General features: G+C 51.5%; 1 protein-coding gene across 2 annotated transcripts; it reads right to left on the bottom strand.

The window, feature by feature from the left end:
* Positions 1–2856: 2856 nt before the first annotated feature.
* Positions 2857–16287, bottom strand: CCNL1 (cyclin L1). 2 transcript variants are annotated; one of them, XM_038146030.1, is made up of 12 exons: positions 15167–16287; positions 14901–14975; positions 14637–14746; positions 8595–8715; positions 8109–8173; positions 6715–6814; positions 6492–6596; positions 6103–6244; positions 4930–5041; positions 4705–4803; positions 3472–3842; positions 2857–3345 (listed from the first exon to the last, which is right to left on the bottom strand). In XM_038146030.1, exons 1-11 carry the CDS (start codon positions 15425–15427, stop codon positions 3491–3493), a joined length of 1542 nt encoding a protein of 513 aa, XP_038001958.1. In that variant the 5' UTR covers positions 15428–16287; the 3' UTR covers positions 2857–3345; positions 3472–3490. The 2 variants fall into 2 exon arrangements, with proteins under 2 accessions (XP_038001958.1, XP_038001957.1); XM_038146029.1 differs by having other exon boundaries at positions 2857–3842; positions 15167–16286.
* Positions 16288–16492: the final 205 nt, after the last annotated feature.

Here is a 16492-nt window from a genome sequence, read left to right as displayed (position 1 = left end):
CCGGAACATTCCAGGGATGGGGCAGCCACGGCTCCTCTGGGACACCTGGAGGGACCCCCATTCTGTCCCCTTTGGGGTCACTCGGGGCTGTCCCCAGAGCTGTCCTGCTCACTCCCGGGGAATGTCCCTCAGCTGGTGGCTGGCACCACCCCGGAGGCTGTGATCCCTCCCCAGCTCCCAGCGGCAGGAACTGGGGGCTCCCAGCGGCAGGAATTGGGGTGTCCAGCCCAGGCCGTGCCCCGGGGACAAGGCTGCTCTGTCCCCATGGGCCAGGGCAGGACATTGGTCCCCTGCTCACCTCGGTGGCCCTCGGTGTGCGCGGCCCCGGCAGAGCCGGGAGGCTCCGCTGGGCTCGGCAACACTTCCACCTACAGAGGGATCCCAGAACGGCACCCGGAGCGAGGGGACAGCGGGAATGAGGGGACACCGGGAGTGAGGGGACACTGGAGCGAGGGGACAGCGGGAGTGAGGGGACACCCGGAGTGAGGGGGGACACCGGAGTGAGGGGACAGCGGGAGCGAGGGGGGACATCAGGAGTGAGGGGGACATGGAATCCATGGGAATGAAGGGGGGCACGGGACCCCTGAGAATGAGGGGGTATGGAACCCCTGGGAATGAGGAGGGCACAGAATCCATGGGGATTATGAGGGAATGGAACCCCTGGGAATGAGGGGGTATGGAACCCCTGGAGCCCCAGGGGATTGGGAAGCTGGAATGTCTCTGCAGGGTGGGAGCACGAGCCTCTTGTTCTCTCCAGCAAACCCATCAGAAGGATTCCCCATCCTGGGATAAAAATGGTCACTTCTGCCAAGTGTTTTCCCTTCCACTGGAATATAAAGACTTTTTCTTCAGGCCAGCTTTACTAATTTTAACTTTTGTTTTGTTTTAATGGCCCTGCTGGGCTGTGGCCAGGCAGGAGGAGGGGATGGAAAGCTGTTTCCTTTGCTGGAGTGCTTTTTCCACAGGGGGATGTGATTGCCAGCCTGGCCAGGAGGGTTTGCTTCCTGCCCCAAGGAGCTTGGAAGCAGCGAGGAGCATGGACAGGAGAGCCACAGACTCGGCCTGATGTGAAATCCTGGATTTTATGAGCATTTCCTGGCAGGAGCAAAGATTCCCTGGGTAAGGGGCCCTTATCACCTCACCTGCTGCCCCTCACCTGTGGGTTTGGGGATGACCAAAGCCTTCAGACGGACTTGTTGGGGCAATTTCCATCAAAAATATTCTCTGATTGTTCATTTTTTCTCTTCCCAAAGCATCCAAAGCTCCTGGTCCACGCTCATCCTTCCAGTGCCTGTAACAAACCTGAAAGTGAAGCACAGGCAGAACGGTTTGAATGAAATGCCTTGAAACCTTTGCACCTTTTTGTTGAAAATTAGTAAAAAAATTTCAACAAAATTCTTTTTTTTAGAGAAAAAGCGACTCTGAGGGTGAGACCCACCCAGGCAAAGCCCTGTGCCCAAGGAGAGCCGGCTGGGACATTTCCCTGTCCCCGTGGGTCTCAGATGTTCAGAGCCCAGTGGCAGCAGCATCTCTCAGGGCAGGAATCCTCCAGATTTCCCAGGAAAATTGTCACAGCTCGTGAGATACGAGCAGAGTGTAGCCTCAGGTGACTCCTGGAGGTCAGCACAGGTGCTTGAAGTCCACCAGCCCTGCCGAATGATTCAACACTGAGCAGGGCTGGGCTGCCCGGGGAACGGGAGCTGTCCTGCTGTCCTGCTGTCCTGCTGTCCCACTGCTCCTGGCTCAGGGAAGGGAAGCTCTGAAGCGCAGTGGTCAGTGCTCACACAAACCAGGGCTGAGCCCTTCACGGGCCACTGCAACCCCACACAAACCCCAAAGGCAGGCAGAGGTGCTGCTCCTCCAAACCCAGGGCTTCTCTCTGCTCTGGACTAGCTGGGGGAAAAAGCTCCCTCAATTCCCATAGCAACAACCACATTTTCCTGAACACCACACACACAAACACAGTTGTTAGACTGAAAAAACAGTGGTAACCAAGAAACAGAGACATTTTATCTTTTCCTCGAAAATACTCACTCACTTTCTGCCTTTCCAGAGCAGCTGCAGAGGGGCCCAGCAGCACAGGGCAGGGATGTACCAACGACCCAGCTCCTGCTCAGGGAGCCTCTCCTGAGGGCTGTGGAACATCGCAGGACAGGAGGGATGTACCAACCATCCAGCTCCTGCTCAGGGAGCCTCTCCTGAGGGCTGTGGAACATCGCAGGACAGGAGGGATGTACCAACCATCCAGCTCCTGCTCAGGGAGCCTCTCCTTTATGGAACATCGCAGCACAGGGCAGGGATGTACCAACCATCCAGCTCCTGCTCAGGGAGCCTGTCCTTTGTGAGGGCCATCTGCCCAGCAGGGGCTGGCAGTGCCCGTGACAGGGACCAGGGGCTCTGCAGGGGAGCATTCCAGCCTCAGCCACAGCAGGAATGGGGAGAAGCACTTGGGGAGGACAGCGAACACCTCTCACCTGCGGGCTCCAGGGTTTGGTGCTACCTGAGCAGCAGCTGAAGAACCAGATCTGACTCCTCCTCTGCCCTTGTGGCTCTCCTTTCCCACAGCAGGCACAGCTCCAGGCGGGTCCCGGCAGCTCCTGCTGTGACAGGGGACAGCAGCAGCCCAGCCCTGCCTCACCCCGCTGTGCTTCAGAGAAGTCCATGACCATTTATTCCAAACTGCTGCGTGGCTCCCCAGCTGCACCCCCAGGACACAAACATCCAAAGCTCTCCCAGTTTTCCCCTCCCAACAGCGGCACACCCACACCCCCGAGTCCCACTCAGGCACAGGGGTCAAAGCCTGGTGTGTAAGAAAACCAAGTTTAGTTTCCACACATTTGGCATCCAACAGGCAGTAAAAAAAAAAAAAAGCTTTATATTTTATTTTTTCAGTAAAAATCTTTGAACACATGCAGACTAAAACCAGTGTAAGAAAGTCTCCACCATGTTTAAACAAATAACTATACTTAAATATAAGCGTCTGCAATTGACTGGTATAAAAATAATGTACGTTTTGCTTTTTTACAGAAATCCTTTCTCCAGTTCTCAGCTCAATAAACAATACACAACTCTAATACATACAGTGAACCTGATCGTTTGCCACCTCTGGGATACTGCTAAGGTATTATGTGCAAAAGTTGGTAACAGTTTCTTTCCCACAAGAAAAAAATTCTTCTACACCTTTTAGGAAACCAGATGGGGTTGAAGCTGCTGCAGCCCTGGCAGTGCCCTGCAGTCCCAGGGCTCGGTGCTGGAGCTGGCACAGAACCACAGTCTGTGGGCTTGGTGCCAGAGCTGGCCCAGAACCACAGTCCACGGGCTCGGTGCCGGTTCCGGAGCTGGCCCAGCCCCGCAGTCCACGGCCCCGGTTCCGGAGCTGGCCCGGCCCCGCAGCCCCAGGGCTCAGCGGCGGTGCCGGAGCTGGCCCAGCCCCGCAGTCCACGGGCTCGGTGCCGGTTCCGGAGCTGGCCCGGCCCCGCAGCCCCAGGGCTCAGCGGCGGTGCCGGCCGTGGCCCGAGCGGCTGCTGCCGTGGTGCTTGCCGCCCTTGTGGGAGCGCTCGAAGGAGCGCGAGCGCTCGCGCCGCTCCCGGTGGTGGCTGCGCTCGTGCCGGTGCTTCTTGGCCGCCTCCGAGTGCTCCCGGGACTTGCTCTGCGAGCGGGAGCGGGACTTTTTCCGCTTGTGGCCGTGCCTGCTGCTGCCCTTGAGCTCCTCGCGGCCGTGCTTGGCCTTGGCGTGGGGCGAGCCGTGGTTGTGGTGCCGCCGGGGGCTGCCGCTGTGGCTGCGCGAGCGGCTGCGCGAGCGGGAGCTGTAGGTGCCCGAGAGGCTCCGCCGGTTGTTGTAGCTGCACGAGAGGCGAGTTACGGTTACAGCGTGTCCCCACACCGCGAAAAGCAAACACAAATCAGCGCTTACAGCTCCCAAGGTACTGCCAGAGATCAGGCTTCGTCTCTCAGGGGTGAGGGAGGGAGGACAGGGAATGGCTCAGAACCTGCCCATGGAAGGCTGGGGTCAGTGATGTGGGATTTAAGGTCCTTCCAACCCCAAACACTCTTGTGAGTCTTTAAGTTGAGCTCATTTGAAAATGAACGGCTCAAACTAAAACAAGAATGCAGCATCTTTTGTCCACCTTGTCAAGGGTCTTCTGTCAACACCAGATCACTGACTGGGTGTTGCCTTTTTCATTCAGTGACTACCCTGAGATCCAAACTGGCAGCCTGCAACTCAGATGCGAGCCTGAAGATTCTTAGGAAACCCCTGTTTAAAGCCAGCAGCTCTCACTGCATCCCTGTCCTCCTGTGCCATGAAGGGGCAGAGCCTGAAGAGCCAGGCACTGCAGCAGAGAGCAGGGACACAAGGAAGCTGCACACCTGGGGCACTTCTCTGCCCTTCCAAGGGCACTGTGCTCCCAGAGTCTGCTCTCACTTGTAACGGGATCCGTGTGAAGACTAACAAGGGAAGAGCAGCACCAGCCCAGCACAGACTCCTCCGGTACAGTGGAATTAGGACAGGCCAATTTTACAGCCTCAACTCTCAAGCGCAGCCCCACACCCAGCACCGAGAGCCTGAAGTGAAGCCGAGCCTCCCCCTCCCTTTAGCTGGCCGGCCCTCAGGAGTGCCCCTGAAGGCAGCAGCCCCCCAGGCAGCCCAGCCCAGCCCGGCCCGGCCCGGCCCGGCCCAGCCCAGCCCAGCCCGGCCCCACTCACTGCCTGCGGGGGCTGTGGGAGCGCGAGCGGGACTTTGTCCGGGAGCGCGAGCGGCTGGCGCTTCGGCTGCTGCGGCTCCTCTTGCTCTCCTTCCTCAGCCTGCAGGGCAAAACCAAACACCAAACTGCTCAGCCCTGACACCACAGGGGCTCGGGAGGAGCTCCCTGCACTGCAGGTGGAAACATTTGTACTGAAGCCTTCTCGCATCAGGAGAGGTTTACCTACCCGTTGTAAGGGCTCTTGGAGGTTTGCTGCCTCTCTTCTGGCTCTTTTTTAATGGTTTTGGTATTCACAGACACCGGAGATTTCTCCTCGGCTTTTACTTCTCTTGGGGAAGCTAGGAGTTAAATTTCAATTCAGAATCAGTTCTCTATTCATCCTTTGTCATAAGCACATTGTACATTGCTCAGGCACCTTCACCAGGACTTGCACCAACTGTAGATACAAACTCTACATCTATTATTTCATCCCATCTCTCCACTTATATTCACTCTGGAGTGGGATATTCGTGGGGAAACCCTCTGCATATGAAGGAGGAACAGCACTGGCACCTTCAGGGCACACAGTCATGCTCACCTGGGGCCAAAAGGTACAAAACAGAAGCTGCCCTCGTGCCCTACAATACAGAATTTCTTACCTGGGCATTTATTTCCAATGCTATAGAAAGGACTAAGCCTGCCCAGCAAAATTTCATCTTTACAATAATGGCAGAAATATAAATGAGTAACAAGTAAAATGATGCAGTTAATACGTCAGTCTGTCTCTACAGACACTTGGTACAGCCCAGAGATGGATTCCCCTTTCATGGAAGGGTTGTTAAGTCCAGCAGAGCTCCTGCTTTTAAACTTCCACCCTTGGCTCCCTCCTTGCAGAAGACACTTCCCTTGTTCCATCAGAAATTCACAATGCCCAGCCCTAAAATCTCTGAAAACTCAGGACTCTTCAGGAGAAACCATGAGAGCCCAGACAGACTGGCCAGTCCAGAATCCACGCTCCGTTTAATTCCCTCTGATGCCAAGGCAGGGCTGGGCCTCTCCCTCCTCCATTTCCTGCCCACTGTCTGCCCTCACTGCACCCAACAGCTGCCAAGCACATTAAAAACAAGCAGGGGAAGGAATTTTCACAGACACCTGCTGCAAAAGCAGCCATGAAGGCTATTGCAGCACCCCACAGTAAATCCAAAAAGCCTCTCTTCACATCACAGAACACACAGCAACTCCTGCTTCATTATTCTCTTAAGGGTGCATATTATTAATGTATCGCTCTCTTATCTGGGGAAATGTGGAATGAAGCATCTCTTTTCTTTCTAATCTGGTTTCAAGGTTTTGAGACAGGTTTTAAAATCTATTATTAAAAAAACCACCTAAAGAAGTTTTTCTGTTCAGAAAACAGACTTACATGGTTTGGATGCAGGAGAAAAGCCACCCAGTGTTGAGAGTGCTGGAGTTCCATCTGGATTTAAACCTTTTGCTTTCAGTTTTGCCTCCTGTAGCGCCATTTTCCTCTTTTCTACTTCTTTATCCAGAAATTCATAATTGGGCTGCGGAGGTAACAACCAGATAAGAAGCTGAACTAATGTAATTCATATTTCATCTCATTTCTGAAAAACACTGAGTTAGCTTTCAATAATTTGTCCAGTAATGTAACTTCCAGAATTTGTTCTCTCCTTACTGGAGCCCTTCCCATTAGCACATCTGTATTAGGCATTCCCAAACTCTTCTGGACAATCATAACTCAGCTCAACCTGCACGAGCATCAAGCAGCAAACCCCAACACGTCAAACTCACCTTCTTTCTGGTATAAAGCTTTAGAGTTGTTAAGCAGATCTCCTGAATCTCCTCTTCCGTGGTGCCAAAGAGGAGGAACCAGTGGGGACGGGTAGGCAGCGGGATCTGAAAATCAAACAAGGAGAAGCTTAATGGCAGATTTCGGGTCAGGTTTTGTTGAAATATTCCCTTGAAAGCAGAGCAGCAGCAGCACAAGGCAGAGCTCAGTGCAGGCAGGGCTCACCTGCAGGGCTCTAGCAGCGAGGTAAATGCACGCACACGCGATGGTCTCCGGCTGGAAGCGAACAAACACGTTCGTCCGGAGGCTGTCGTTCATGTAATTCCTGAAAAAACAAAGCAGCACCAGTTCAACTCCAGTTTGCTATTCTCTCAGAGGATAACAATACTGGAGACTCAATTGACTTTATTATTTTTTCTGTCGTTACATTAAAGGTGTGATTTCCTTCAGGTCGTGCTGGATGTTTACACGTGACAGTGTGACGGTCTGCAGCACTGCCACCGTTTTAAACCCCAAGGCAGTAACGTGTAGCAGCAAATCCAAGCAGGGTGGAACGGCCACTTCCTAGCTGCAGTTACCCTGGGAAGTGTCCACTGAGTTACAAATCAACAAGTACTTTGCACCTGTGCAGCTGATTGTCTTAAACACCAATGGGTTTGTATTTAAAGATCAATGTAGAACTCAAGAGCCATCAGGAGAGCAAGGTTCATTTTGAACCTACCATTATCCAGAGGCTATGTGCAACCTGCAGAGCTCACACAACTCTGAGTGCATTTAAATTTGTGTGCTTTGAGCCACTTTTAAATTCATCCAGGGAGACGCACCCCACTTGCTCTCCGAGTGTTGGAAAAGATGTGTGAGTGAGAACTTCAGAACTGGGCTCCGAGCTCCAGAGCTGCTGTTGTTGCACAGGGCTGGCACTGCCAGCAACACCCGCCCAGAGATGGGGTGGGCAGCAGAGCTCCATGGATTTCTACATTCCCAACACGGGAGAGAGAACAGCAGTCAGTCACTGAGGACTCTACACCCCCATGCCCAGCCTGGCTGCTAAGTGAACATGCTGCATGCACTGTCACCCTCTGTTCAGCTCAAGTTTAAATGTTACATCAACCAAAGAAACGCTGGCAGAATCGTCCCCCACGTGTCCTTTAACATACAGCAGGTAGGCAACAAAGACATTGAGAAACAGTTGTAACAGTTACTTCTAGAACCAAATATACAAATCCTGGCGCCAGGACAGAACTAGGAGGTGCTGCCCGATGGCTTTGGGTGACGGCAGTGAACTCGCTGAGGCTTGCACTGGCTTGGCTGGAGAGAAGGGCAGCCAAAGCAGCCATCCCCAGGTCATGGGCTGAGGTGCAGAGGGCAGAGCTCTATGACTTACCAGCAGGGACTACCCTTCAATCAAAGAGTAGAAAAAAGAACAAAGTTAAATTGAGTTCTCCATCGCTACGCTGGCATCAAGCCATGAAAATAGTAAGCAGAAACAAGCACCACGAGATTGTCCAAATGTGTTTGGGCGGTGACTTACATCTCATTGCTTTGCTTAGGGATCGGCAGGCTTGTTATTTCTGCTACTATTTTCCTGGCTAGGAAAAGAATGGAAAATAGCAACTTACCAGGCTGTCTGTACCAGGGTTTGATTACGTTCACATTCTAGGACTTGTAAATACATAACAATGATCTGAGGAATAAGCAGGGGGGAAAGAAAAGAGAGACTCAGTTTCAACACATAAAGCAAGAGCAAGAAAGTACATATATACATATGTCAAAATGAAATCACACAGTATGCCCGAACAATGGGGGCTCCTTCTCTCCAAGCACACACTCCAAGCTCTCATGTCAGTCCATGTCACACAATTCTTTATTTCACTACTTTTCTGCTGTTTTCAAACCAGCCACCTTTACCCCCTCCCAGGGAAGTCACTTTTTTCACAGTCTATACAGCTGTTTGCCCAAGGACTGTGGCAAAAGCTTTAATAACTACAGGGGAATAAAGAGAGAAATTTGGGTCATTCTGACACCTGTGTTTCGTGTTCCACAGCTCCCAGTGATGCCACCAAGGTAGAGTAAGAATTACAATTACATTATTATTGAGAACTCACCTTATGAGGATGCTTGACATGAACACAAAATCCCAACTCCTTCAGTACCCTCCTTTCTGCTTTGATTACTTGATTTTTGGTGTTTATGTAGTTCTGATCAAGTATCAGGGGGCTTGGAGTCCTATAGTTTGCAAGAAATAAAATCAAAACTGTTTTGCATATCCAAAAATAACGGCAACTCTGTTTTCCCTTCCAACCAACTAATGGCAACAGAAACCGGTTTTCAACTCCTGCAAGCAAGTTTAAGCATTAATCTTGTGCTGTCCAAGTTTAGATAAACTAGTTTAGTTGCTGCTTTTGGCTAGCTACAGATTAGATGGCTGAGATAAAAAAAATAACCTTCTGCTCCTGTGTATGCAAACTGCACTGCTCCAGCTGCTGGAAGGAGTTGGCTCGATGGGGGCACTCCCAAGAACTTTTCCTCTCCGTGGCAGAGGTGGCAGAAGGAGTCCTTTGCCAGGCAGGATTTCAAAGCAGAAGGAAGGCAGACCAGGGTTCTCACTGGATTAAAGTAGCAACTGGTGCTCTAGAACTGCAGTTTCCTACGCACTGAAGAGCAGCTGAGTGACCCTTCAGAGAAGGCAGCCCTGCCCTGTGATGTGTGAAAAGCTGAGTGAAGCACAGAATTAACCTGGCACATCTGCCTGGGACTCTGGGCCTGCTTCCTCTCCAGGGCTACCAGGGAGGATCCTGCTGCTGTCTGCATTTGCAAAACAACAGCTCACTTCAGAGAGAGATTCCCAACTCCAGCACTGTCAATCCTAATTCCTCCCAAGTCCAACCCCTGAACTGTTCAGAGCATGTTTAATCACAAAACCTTCTGTACACTTGATGCACAAGTGTCACGCTCCACTGCGTATTTGCTTTGTCTGTGCTTAGACTTGACCTTTCAACATTCCACATGGGATATTTTAATCCACTTCCTCCTGAAGACAGACCAGCTTTTTCCCTGTAAAATGCCTCACACATTCCGTGTGCTTTCCAAAGCAGAAGAATGTTTTTGCAGCTCGTTATGCTCTAATAAACCACGGTCTGTGTACACGATACACCCCAAGCACTGGTGACAGATTTATTTTACATTACCTTCAAAAGAAAAAAAAAAAGTAATGCAAAGTGGATTCAAAACACAGCTTTTGTTGTATCAGACAAAATATTTCACTGCCAGCTTGTAAATTACATGAGTGGATCTTACTTCTCTTCCCTGACAGGTCACAGAACAGAAAAAATACTCAAAACACCAAGGTTCCCACCTCAGGAAGAAAGGGTCAATTTAATGACAAGGCTGGAACAATCCAGTTTATGCCATGACTTCTGCAGTCACCTGGACAGGCACGATGGCCACGGGCAAAGGACACCACAACCTGCCCTAATGAAAGCATCTTGCTGTACCACCATGCACCTGAAGCATGAGCTGTCCCTGCTCTTCCCAAGGGGCTGAGATGCAGCTGCCAGCTCTGGAATGAACTGCAGCTCCCTGGTGCCAGGCTGGACCTGCAATTTAAGGACTGTCTCATTATTTAAAGGTTTTCCCTGTTCCAGGAGAGTAACTTCTCTAGTTAAGTGTTACTCTCACTCATCAGGGCACGTTTACAAAGTTTTTCATTTCAGCTCCTCTAAATAAAAAAAAGTCGGGAGATTTTTTCTTTTGTTTATGGTTGGCTGTTTTTCTTTTCTCCCCATAAATTAACTGAAAATGAAAAGTTTCCAAGCTCTTTAGGATAACTACTTCAGTGAGGAGCTGATTTTGTCCAACACTTCAGCACTTCAGAAACAGGCTGAACAGTGCTCTGGAGTGGGAAAGCTGAGCTCTTCCCACCAGTGAAGCTGATTCACTTCCAACTCATTCCCATCAATTTTACTGGCGTTGATAACCTTTCCTTCAGTCCTGCTCTCCACAATTTCATCTGCAGATCACTGGCATTAACAGATCTGCAGAGCAGCACCCACAGCAGTTCAGGTGTCCAGGCTGTTTGTCAGCACACAGCTTCATCACAGGTGGGAGATCTCGGGTTACACACTTAGGACAGCCACGACTTCCAGTCTGTTAACACCATCTCCCGTGGGAGGGCTCAGGATCATCCCCCAGCCCACCCTGCACATGTCCCTGCATTCCCTGAGAGCTCTGGCAGGAAGTTAAGGTGGCTCCAATGCAGCAGGACAGATGGGAGCCTTTACTGCATTTAAAGTTGTCACTGTCCTTGCACAGGGCCACGGGATCAGCACCAACAGCTCACACTCGGCTCAGGTTCCACAGCACAGGGCCAGGAAATCCAACACGCCCAGTGTGCTTTGCTTTACTCTGCTGTCCCACACTCCTCTGGTCACGAGTCCTACAGTCCCCTGAGGAGCCATGAAAACCATCAGTTTATCCAGACAAATACAGCCTTTTATCCACTCATGGAAAAAGAAAAATCTGCAGGAGACTCAGGTGTTTTACTGCACTTTATAACCAGCACAGGTCAGGTTCTCCACTGCATTGATTCCCCAGTTTAATACTTTTGCCATGAACTCTGCAATGTTGGTAAACAATTATTTGCAAGTTAGAAACTTCAGAGATTCCCCTTTAAAAAACTTTTGTTTTCTACTACGAAAAAAGAGGAACTTTGCCAGTGCATTTGCTGCACTTAATTCTCAGTCCGAGAATTATCTTAGGACCAAGTAACAAACCAAAGAATTTCTAAGCTTACATATGAAATACAAGCTTCAAAGCCTGTATAGCCAAGGAGTGCAGCAAGTTCCTACTGGGAATCTGTTCCTACAGACCAGCACTAGAGCTCCAGCAAAGACTCCACCTTTAAGAACAGAGCACACGGGGGCCTCTCTGAGAAGTCAATCCAACACAAGATGCAAAACTTGATTGGGATTTCGATTGTGTAACAACCCAGAAGATGAACACACACTGTAATGTGTTTGTAACAATAAATAAATTACAAATACCATTTTTAAAAATCACACTGACAAATGAGACCTAAGTTCTCCACACAGCTGCAGCTCCATTTGGTGCAGTATTGAACTTTGGTGTCTTTGGCATGACTAACACTGGGAGGAACAGTGCCCTGCGTGGAGCTCTGCTCCTAACGAGCAAAGCACTCGTGACGAGCGCAGCAGGGCACCGGCACCTCAGCGCAGAGCAGAGATCTGGTCTGCTGGGCAGCTCAAGAGCACCAGGTCTCTGTCTCCAGGATCACAAGCACAAGCAGCACAGGTTTGCAGGCAGTCTGAAGGCACTAAGGACGTGTGTCATTACTGCAGCCCCACTGCAGGGCCCCTGAGTGAGGAACGGCTGACTGAGCACCTCAAAGCACCAGGTGAGATTACAGCACCACACCAGTCACATTTCCAGTCTCAGGACCTTCTGCGGCTTTCAGGCACAGTTAAAAGAAATAAAATCAACTTCAAACTACATTCTACAAGTTAACAACAGTTGCACTTTGCTCAGAACAGAGAGGTTTTGGCACACAGTTATTTAAAAAGCAGTTTTTCCACAGTACGAGCTTTTCTCCATGCACACAAACATTTTTACATGCAGTTCTACATGACATATGCTCGTAAAGATCCCAAAGAAAATATGCTTGTCCAAAACACTTATTTAGCTTTTTCTTACTTCTCAGCATTAGAAATACCACCTCGGTTGACTACACGTCTCGTAAAAAGAAAATTCCAATGCAATTCCCAATTCTGCAAACAGGTACATAGAAGGGACTGCTTACATCAAAATTGATAAAAATGTACAAATTCAAGACTTCTGTACCCTTGTTTTACTGTGAGTTCAAGCTGCAATTATACAGAGCCAGAAAGTGGAACTAAGAACCCAAAACTTGTTAAGAAAGAAAGCAAAGCCTACCCAAACTACCCCAAATTCGTGTGCAGGTTAAGAGCTTCAGTTAACAGAAATGCTAGACTAAAAAAGAAAAGTACAGCAGCCTGTTTCAGTTCTGGGTTGTGTGTGAGAGACTAACTACAGCCTAAGTGTTAGCTCCAGTAAAAAAATAATAAAAAAAAAAAAGGTCAAGCTAGTATTCTAAAAACCTGGACAGCAAAGAAAAAAGCTTATAACAAGATACAGGAGTTCTTCCAAATGGTTCACCAGCGGCCAACCTGTTAGTCCCCCGATTCCAGTGACCTATGCTCAGAGCACTGGCTTCTCCTTGGGGATTTTCGATACTTCACTCACTGTTGCCATGACGACAGCTTCATCTTTATGTACCACTCCACATCACCCAGGCTTTGGTAAATGTAGCTGGTCGCTGTATAGTCGGTTGCAAGGGAAAAAAGAGTTGAAGTTAATAACGTGTACAGGTGATGGAATTGTCAGCTTGTAAAAAGTACAGAAAAACGTTTACATCCTGCTTGCTAAAAAAAAAAAAAGGGAGAGGGGCGTGCAAGTCTGAATGTCAGACTGCAGCATTTTTAAGGTTAATTTCATGCAGATTCACTCAGAATCGCAGAGCAACAATACCCATTTCTCCCGAAAATAATGGGTAGCAGTGCACGATTTCTCTGGACATGATGCACTTTAGGCACCACGTAACATGCACAAGTTGGGATTTGGAACAGGCTAGCTGGAAAGATTTAAATTCACAGGTTAAGTTCAGTTTCTCTGATCCTCCGCACAGCACAAAGAAACAACTAATTTGTATTCTCGTTGCAAAGAAAAGCAAGGCATATGATTAATTAACCTTCACTGCCTGGACGGAGGCCAGAACGTTACTAATCACTGAGTCTGCTCCAGTAATTCCAATAACCAGACTCCCTTAATAACTGTGGAAGACAATCCACTGAATTCACACCTGGCACAGCTTCACACAGCTCTCTCAGGGCCATCGGGGAGAACAGCCTTAAAGGCCAGACAGAACAAAGCTAAACTCCAGCGTGTAACACCAACTCTTCCTTCTTGGATCTAGAACTTACTAGGACAACACCAGGAGGCAGTAAAAGCCAAAGCTCTGGCTTCAGCAGAAGCATAACCAGGCTAAAGACACCAACAAACAGCTGGCTTCCCTAAGGGATCTCTACTCTGCTTCCCAGAAAAGCTCGCACAACACGAGTTTAAATTCCTGCCGTCACCTGGTGACCCAGGGCAGGGAAATGACGAGTGAATTTCACACTGTAACTGAAAGCAAAATCCTTTCGTAACTACAGAGTACCTGAAACTTTAAGTAATCAGGCACCAGAAGCAAAGCTGAAGTCTCCAATCCCACTGCTGCCAGAATTCAGGAGATTTTGAGTTTAACAGCGACCTAGAGAACTCTTTCCCTTCAACCACGCCTTCCTCCTTTCAATGCATCGGTTATTTGCTTTAGGCATAAAAAACGCTGCTTTAAACACAAAGAGCAGCATTGGAACTCGGATCTGGGACAGCTCTACCCCACCTGCACACGGCCAGGTGAGCCCCACTGCACCTGCACAAGCACACCAGAACAACGCCGCTCTCACCTGCACCCAAAAACGCCTTCAGCCTCCCAGACTCAACTGCACGTTCCTCACCGCTACAGCTGCAAACGCTGCAGGCCAGAGCAGGCCTTTTCTCAGGTACTTTCTAAAATGGCTTTTTTTAAAAGGCATTGCCACAACTAAAAGTTCAGCTCCCTTTTTAAGAAGTACTTTCTTAACACCAAAACCACGCTTGGACAGCCACAGATTAACGAGGAAAAAAAGCATCAGGACTGCTAAGTATGGCTAAAAAACTGCAGAATACACAGCAACTCACTAACTGGCTACACACACCTAAGACTACCTACAGGAACGGTGAGACGCCAAAAATCCAACAAACAGACCTGAAACCACAACCGTGGTCCTGAAACTAGAACCAATACTTGCCAATCGTAACTCGTAGCTAAATCAACAACGACAAACGGGTCTACCAAGTGAACACAAGCAGAAGCAGCCGAGATTGCACTGTACTGCCTACACAGCAGCCAACGGGCACTCCCTTCTCAATTTTAGGTCGTTGAACTTAGCCTGGAAAAATACTGTGAATTGAGAACTGCAGCGAACATTAGTGGTAACAGGTGCTTATGCTCATAACGAAGCTGATCTTACCTTTTTGCTCTTAACTGCCGCAAGTGGTGGAACACGTTGATCACGTCCCTTATCCGACGAGGCGCCTCTTCGATTTTGGACGCGAGATTGATGCAGGCCATAGCAACAATCTGAAAAGAAGCCCCGTTTACCGTTAAGCAAACAATTTTCAACCCAGACAAAGCGAGAATTCCGTAACTTAGAAGCAAATCCGCCGGGCTCGAAGCGAGCGGCCTGCGCGGCCGCCCCAGCCGCCCTCTCCCGGTGCCCCCGGGCCGCGCTCACCTCGAAGCTGTGCTTGACGAAGGACTTGGAGTAGAAGAACCGATGGAACAGCACCTGCCCCGTCGCCATGGCCACCTGTGAGGGCAGAGCAGGAGGAGGGAGAAGGAGCCGAGTCAGTGCCCTGGCCCAGCCGCCGCCATTTTGTGTGAGGCGCCGCCGCCCCCCCGCGCCGCCTCACGCCCTTCCCGCCGCCACAATGGCGGCGCCCGCCCTTCCCTTCCCTTCCGTCCCTCCCTGCCCCCCTGGAAGCCCCGGCCAGGGCCCACCTGCGGCAGCCGCAGCAAGATGCCGGCCGCCTGGATGAGCTCGCAGCCCAGGATGCGCAGGTCGGTCTCGCACTGCAGGTCCAGCCCGTCCTGCATGGAGGGGGTGGGCGAGAGCCGCTCCTCGGGGATCAGCGAGTGGTCGATGGTCAGCGACACCTCGGAGTAGAGCCGGTCGCCGATGAGGATGCCCGGAGCGGCGGGAGGAGGAGGCGGCGGGGCGGGGGCGGCGGGCGCGGCGGGGCCCGGGTGCGCGGCGGCCATGGCGGCGGAGCGGACGGCTGGCTCCGGCTCCGGCTCCGGCTCCGCTCCCGGCAGCGGCCGCGCGCCGACTGCGCGGCCCCGCGCCTGACGCACGCGCCAGCGCCGCGCGCGCGCGCGGGGGGCGGCGGGAAAAAAGAGTCCCCGGGACACGCCCCGGGACCGGGAACCGGGAATGGGAACCGGGAACGGGCACAGCTAACCAGTGCAGAATAACGGAGGGAGCGGGAATGGCGCTGGGTAACCGCAGAATCGCCGCAGGAGTTGCGGCTGGGAAGGCTCTTCCAGGGTCAATCCAGTCCAACCCCTGCCATGGGCGGAGACGTGGCACGGAGTAGATATGAAAGTACAGAAATAGCGCCTAGGTGGTTAACCGCGGCTCGGGTCCTGGATTCAAGCCCTGTCTTAGAGGTTTTGGCGCTCGGAATATGGCACATAGGGAAAAAGATCCATAGATTTTAAGGAAATAAAGCGATTGTGGGTTAGCAATGGCAAAAGGTGGGCTGAGCCTTTCCAGACTGGAAACGTCCAGCGGAAAGTTACCTGCAGCTGCATTTATTAAGGAAAAACAAAATAAAAATGAACTAGCTCCAGCACTTTTAACCGTTGTACGTAATAAATTCATAATAAACGAGGAAACATTCCCACATGGCGAGACGCGCGGAAGAACACAGCGGCCGCGCACGCCGCTGCCTCGGGACACCGCGCTCCCGAACGCCGCCCTGGCGGCACCAGCGGTGTCTCGGCGTTCCCGGCAGGGCCTGCATGTCGCGACATGTCCCCGCGCTGTCGCGACCGCGCGGGACGCGGGCACCGGCACAGCGCCGGCGGCTGCGTCACTTCTGGGAACGGCCGCAGCACAGCCCCGGCGCCGCGCGCCCCGGATCCCTCCGCGGCCGCAACCGCGCGCGCGCGCCAACCGGGAAAGCCCGCCCCCCCCTCCCCCCGCGGCCCCTGATTGGCTCGCTGGGTTTGAGTGGCAGCGGCGCCTGAGGGGCCGTGCCCGCCATGTTGTGTGGGGAGCAGGGGGCCCCGCCTCGCCCGTGTCCGCCGGGGTCCCTTGGGAGC

This window comes from Motacilla alba, chromosome 9 (assembly GCF_015832195.1).
Source record: "Motacilla alba alba isolate MOTALB_02 chromosome 9, Motacilla_alba_V1.0_pri, whole genome shotgun sequence".
Taxonomy (NCBI): domain Eukaryota; kingdom Metazoa; phylum Chordata; class Aves; order Passeriformes; family Motacillidae; genus Motacilla; species Motacilla alba.
Note: the sequence above shows the minus strand (reverse complement) of the source record. Positions and strands in the feature narration are given on the sequence as shown.

What these genes read in the sequence shown, in the direction of transcription:
- CCNL1 (XM_038146030.1), bottom strand. Translation starts at nt 15,427, where the DNA reads ATGGCCGCCGCGCACCCGGGCCCCGCCGCGCCCGCCGCCCCCGCCCCG. An exon ending in TCGTCAAGCACAGCTTCGAG is followed by an intron (nt 14,747 to 14,900) that starts GTGAGCGCGGCC and finishes GCTTCTTTTCAG; the next exon opens with ATTGTTGCTATGGCCTGCAT. An exon ending in CGGCAGTTAAGAGCAAAAAG is followed by an intron (nt 8,716 to 14,636) that starts GTAAGATCAGCT and finishes TGCAAACTATAG; the next exon opens with GACTCCAAGCCCCCTGATAC.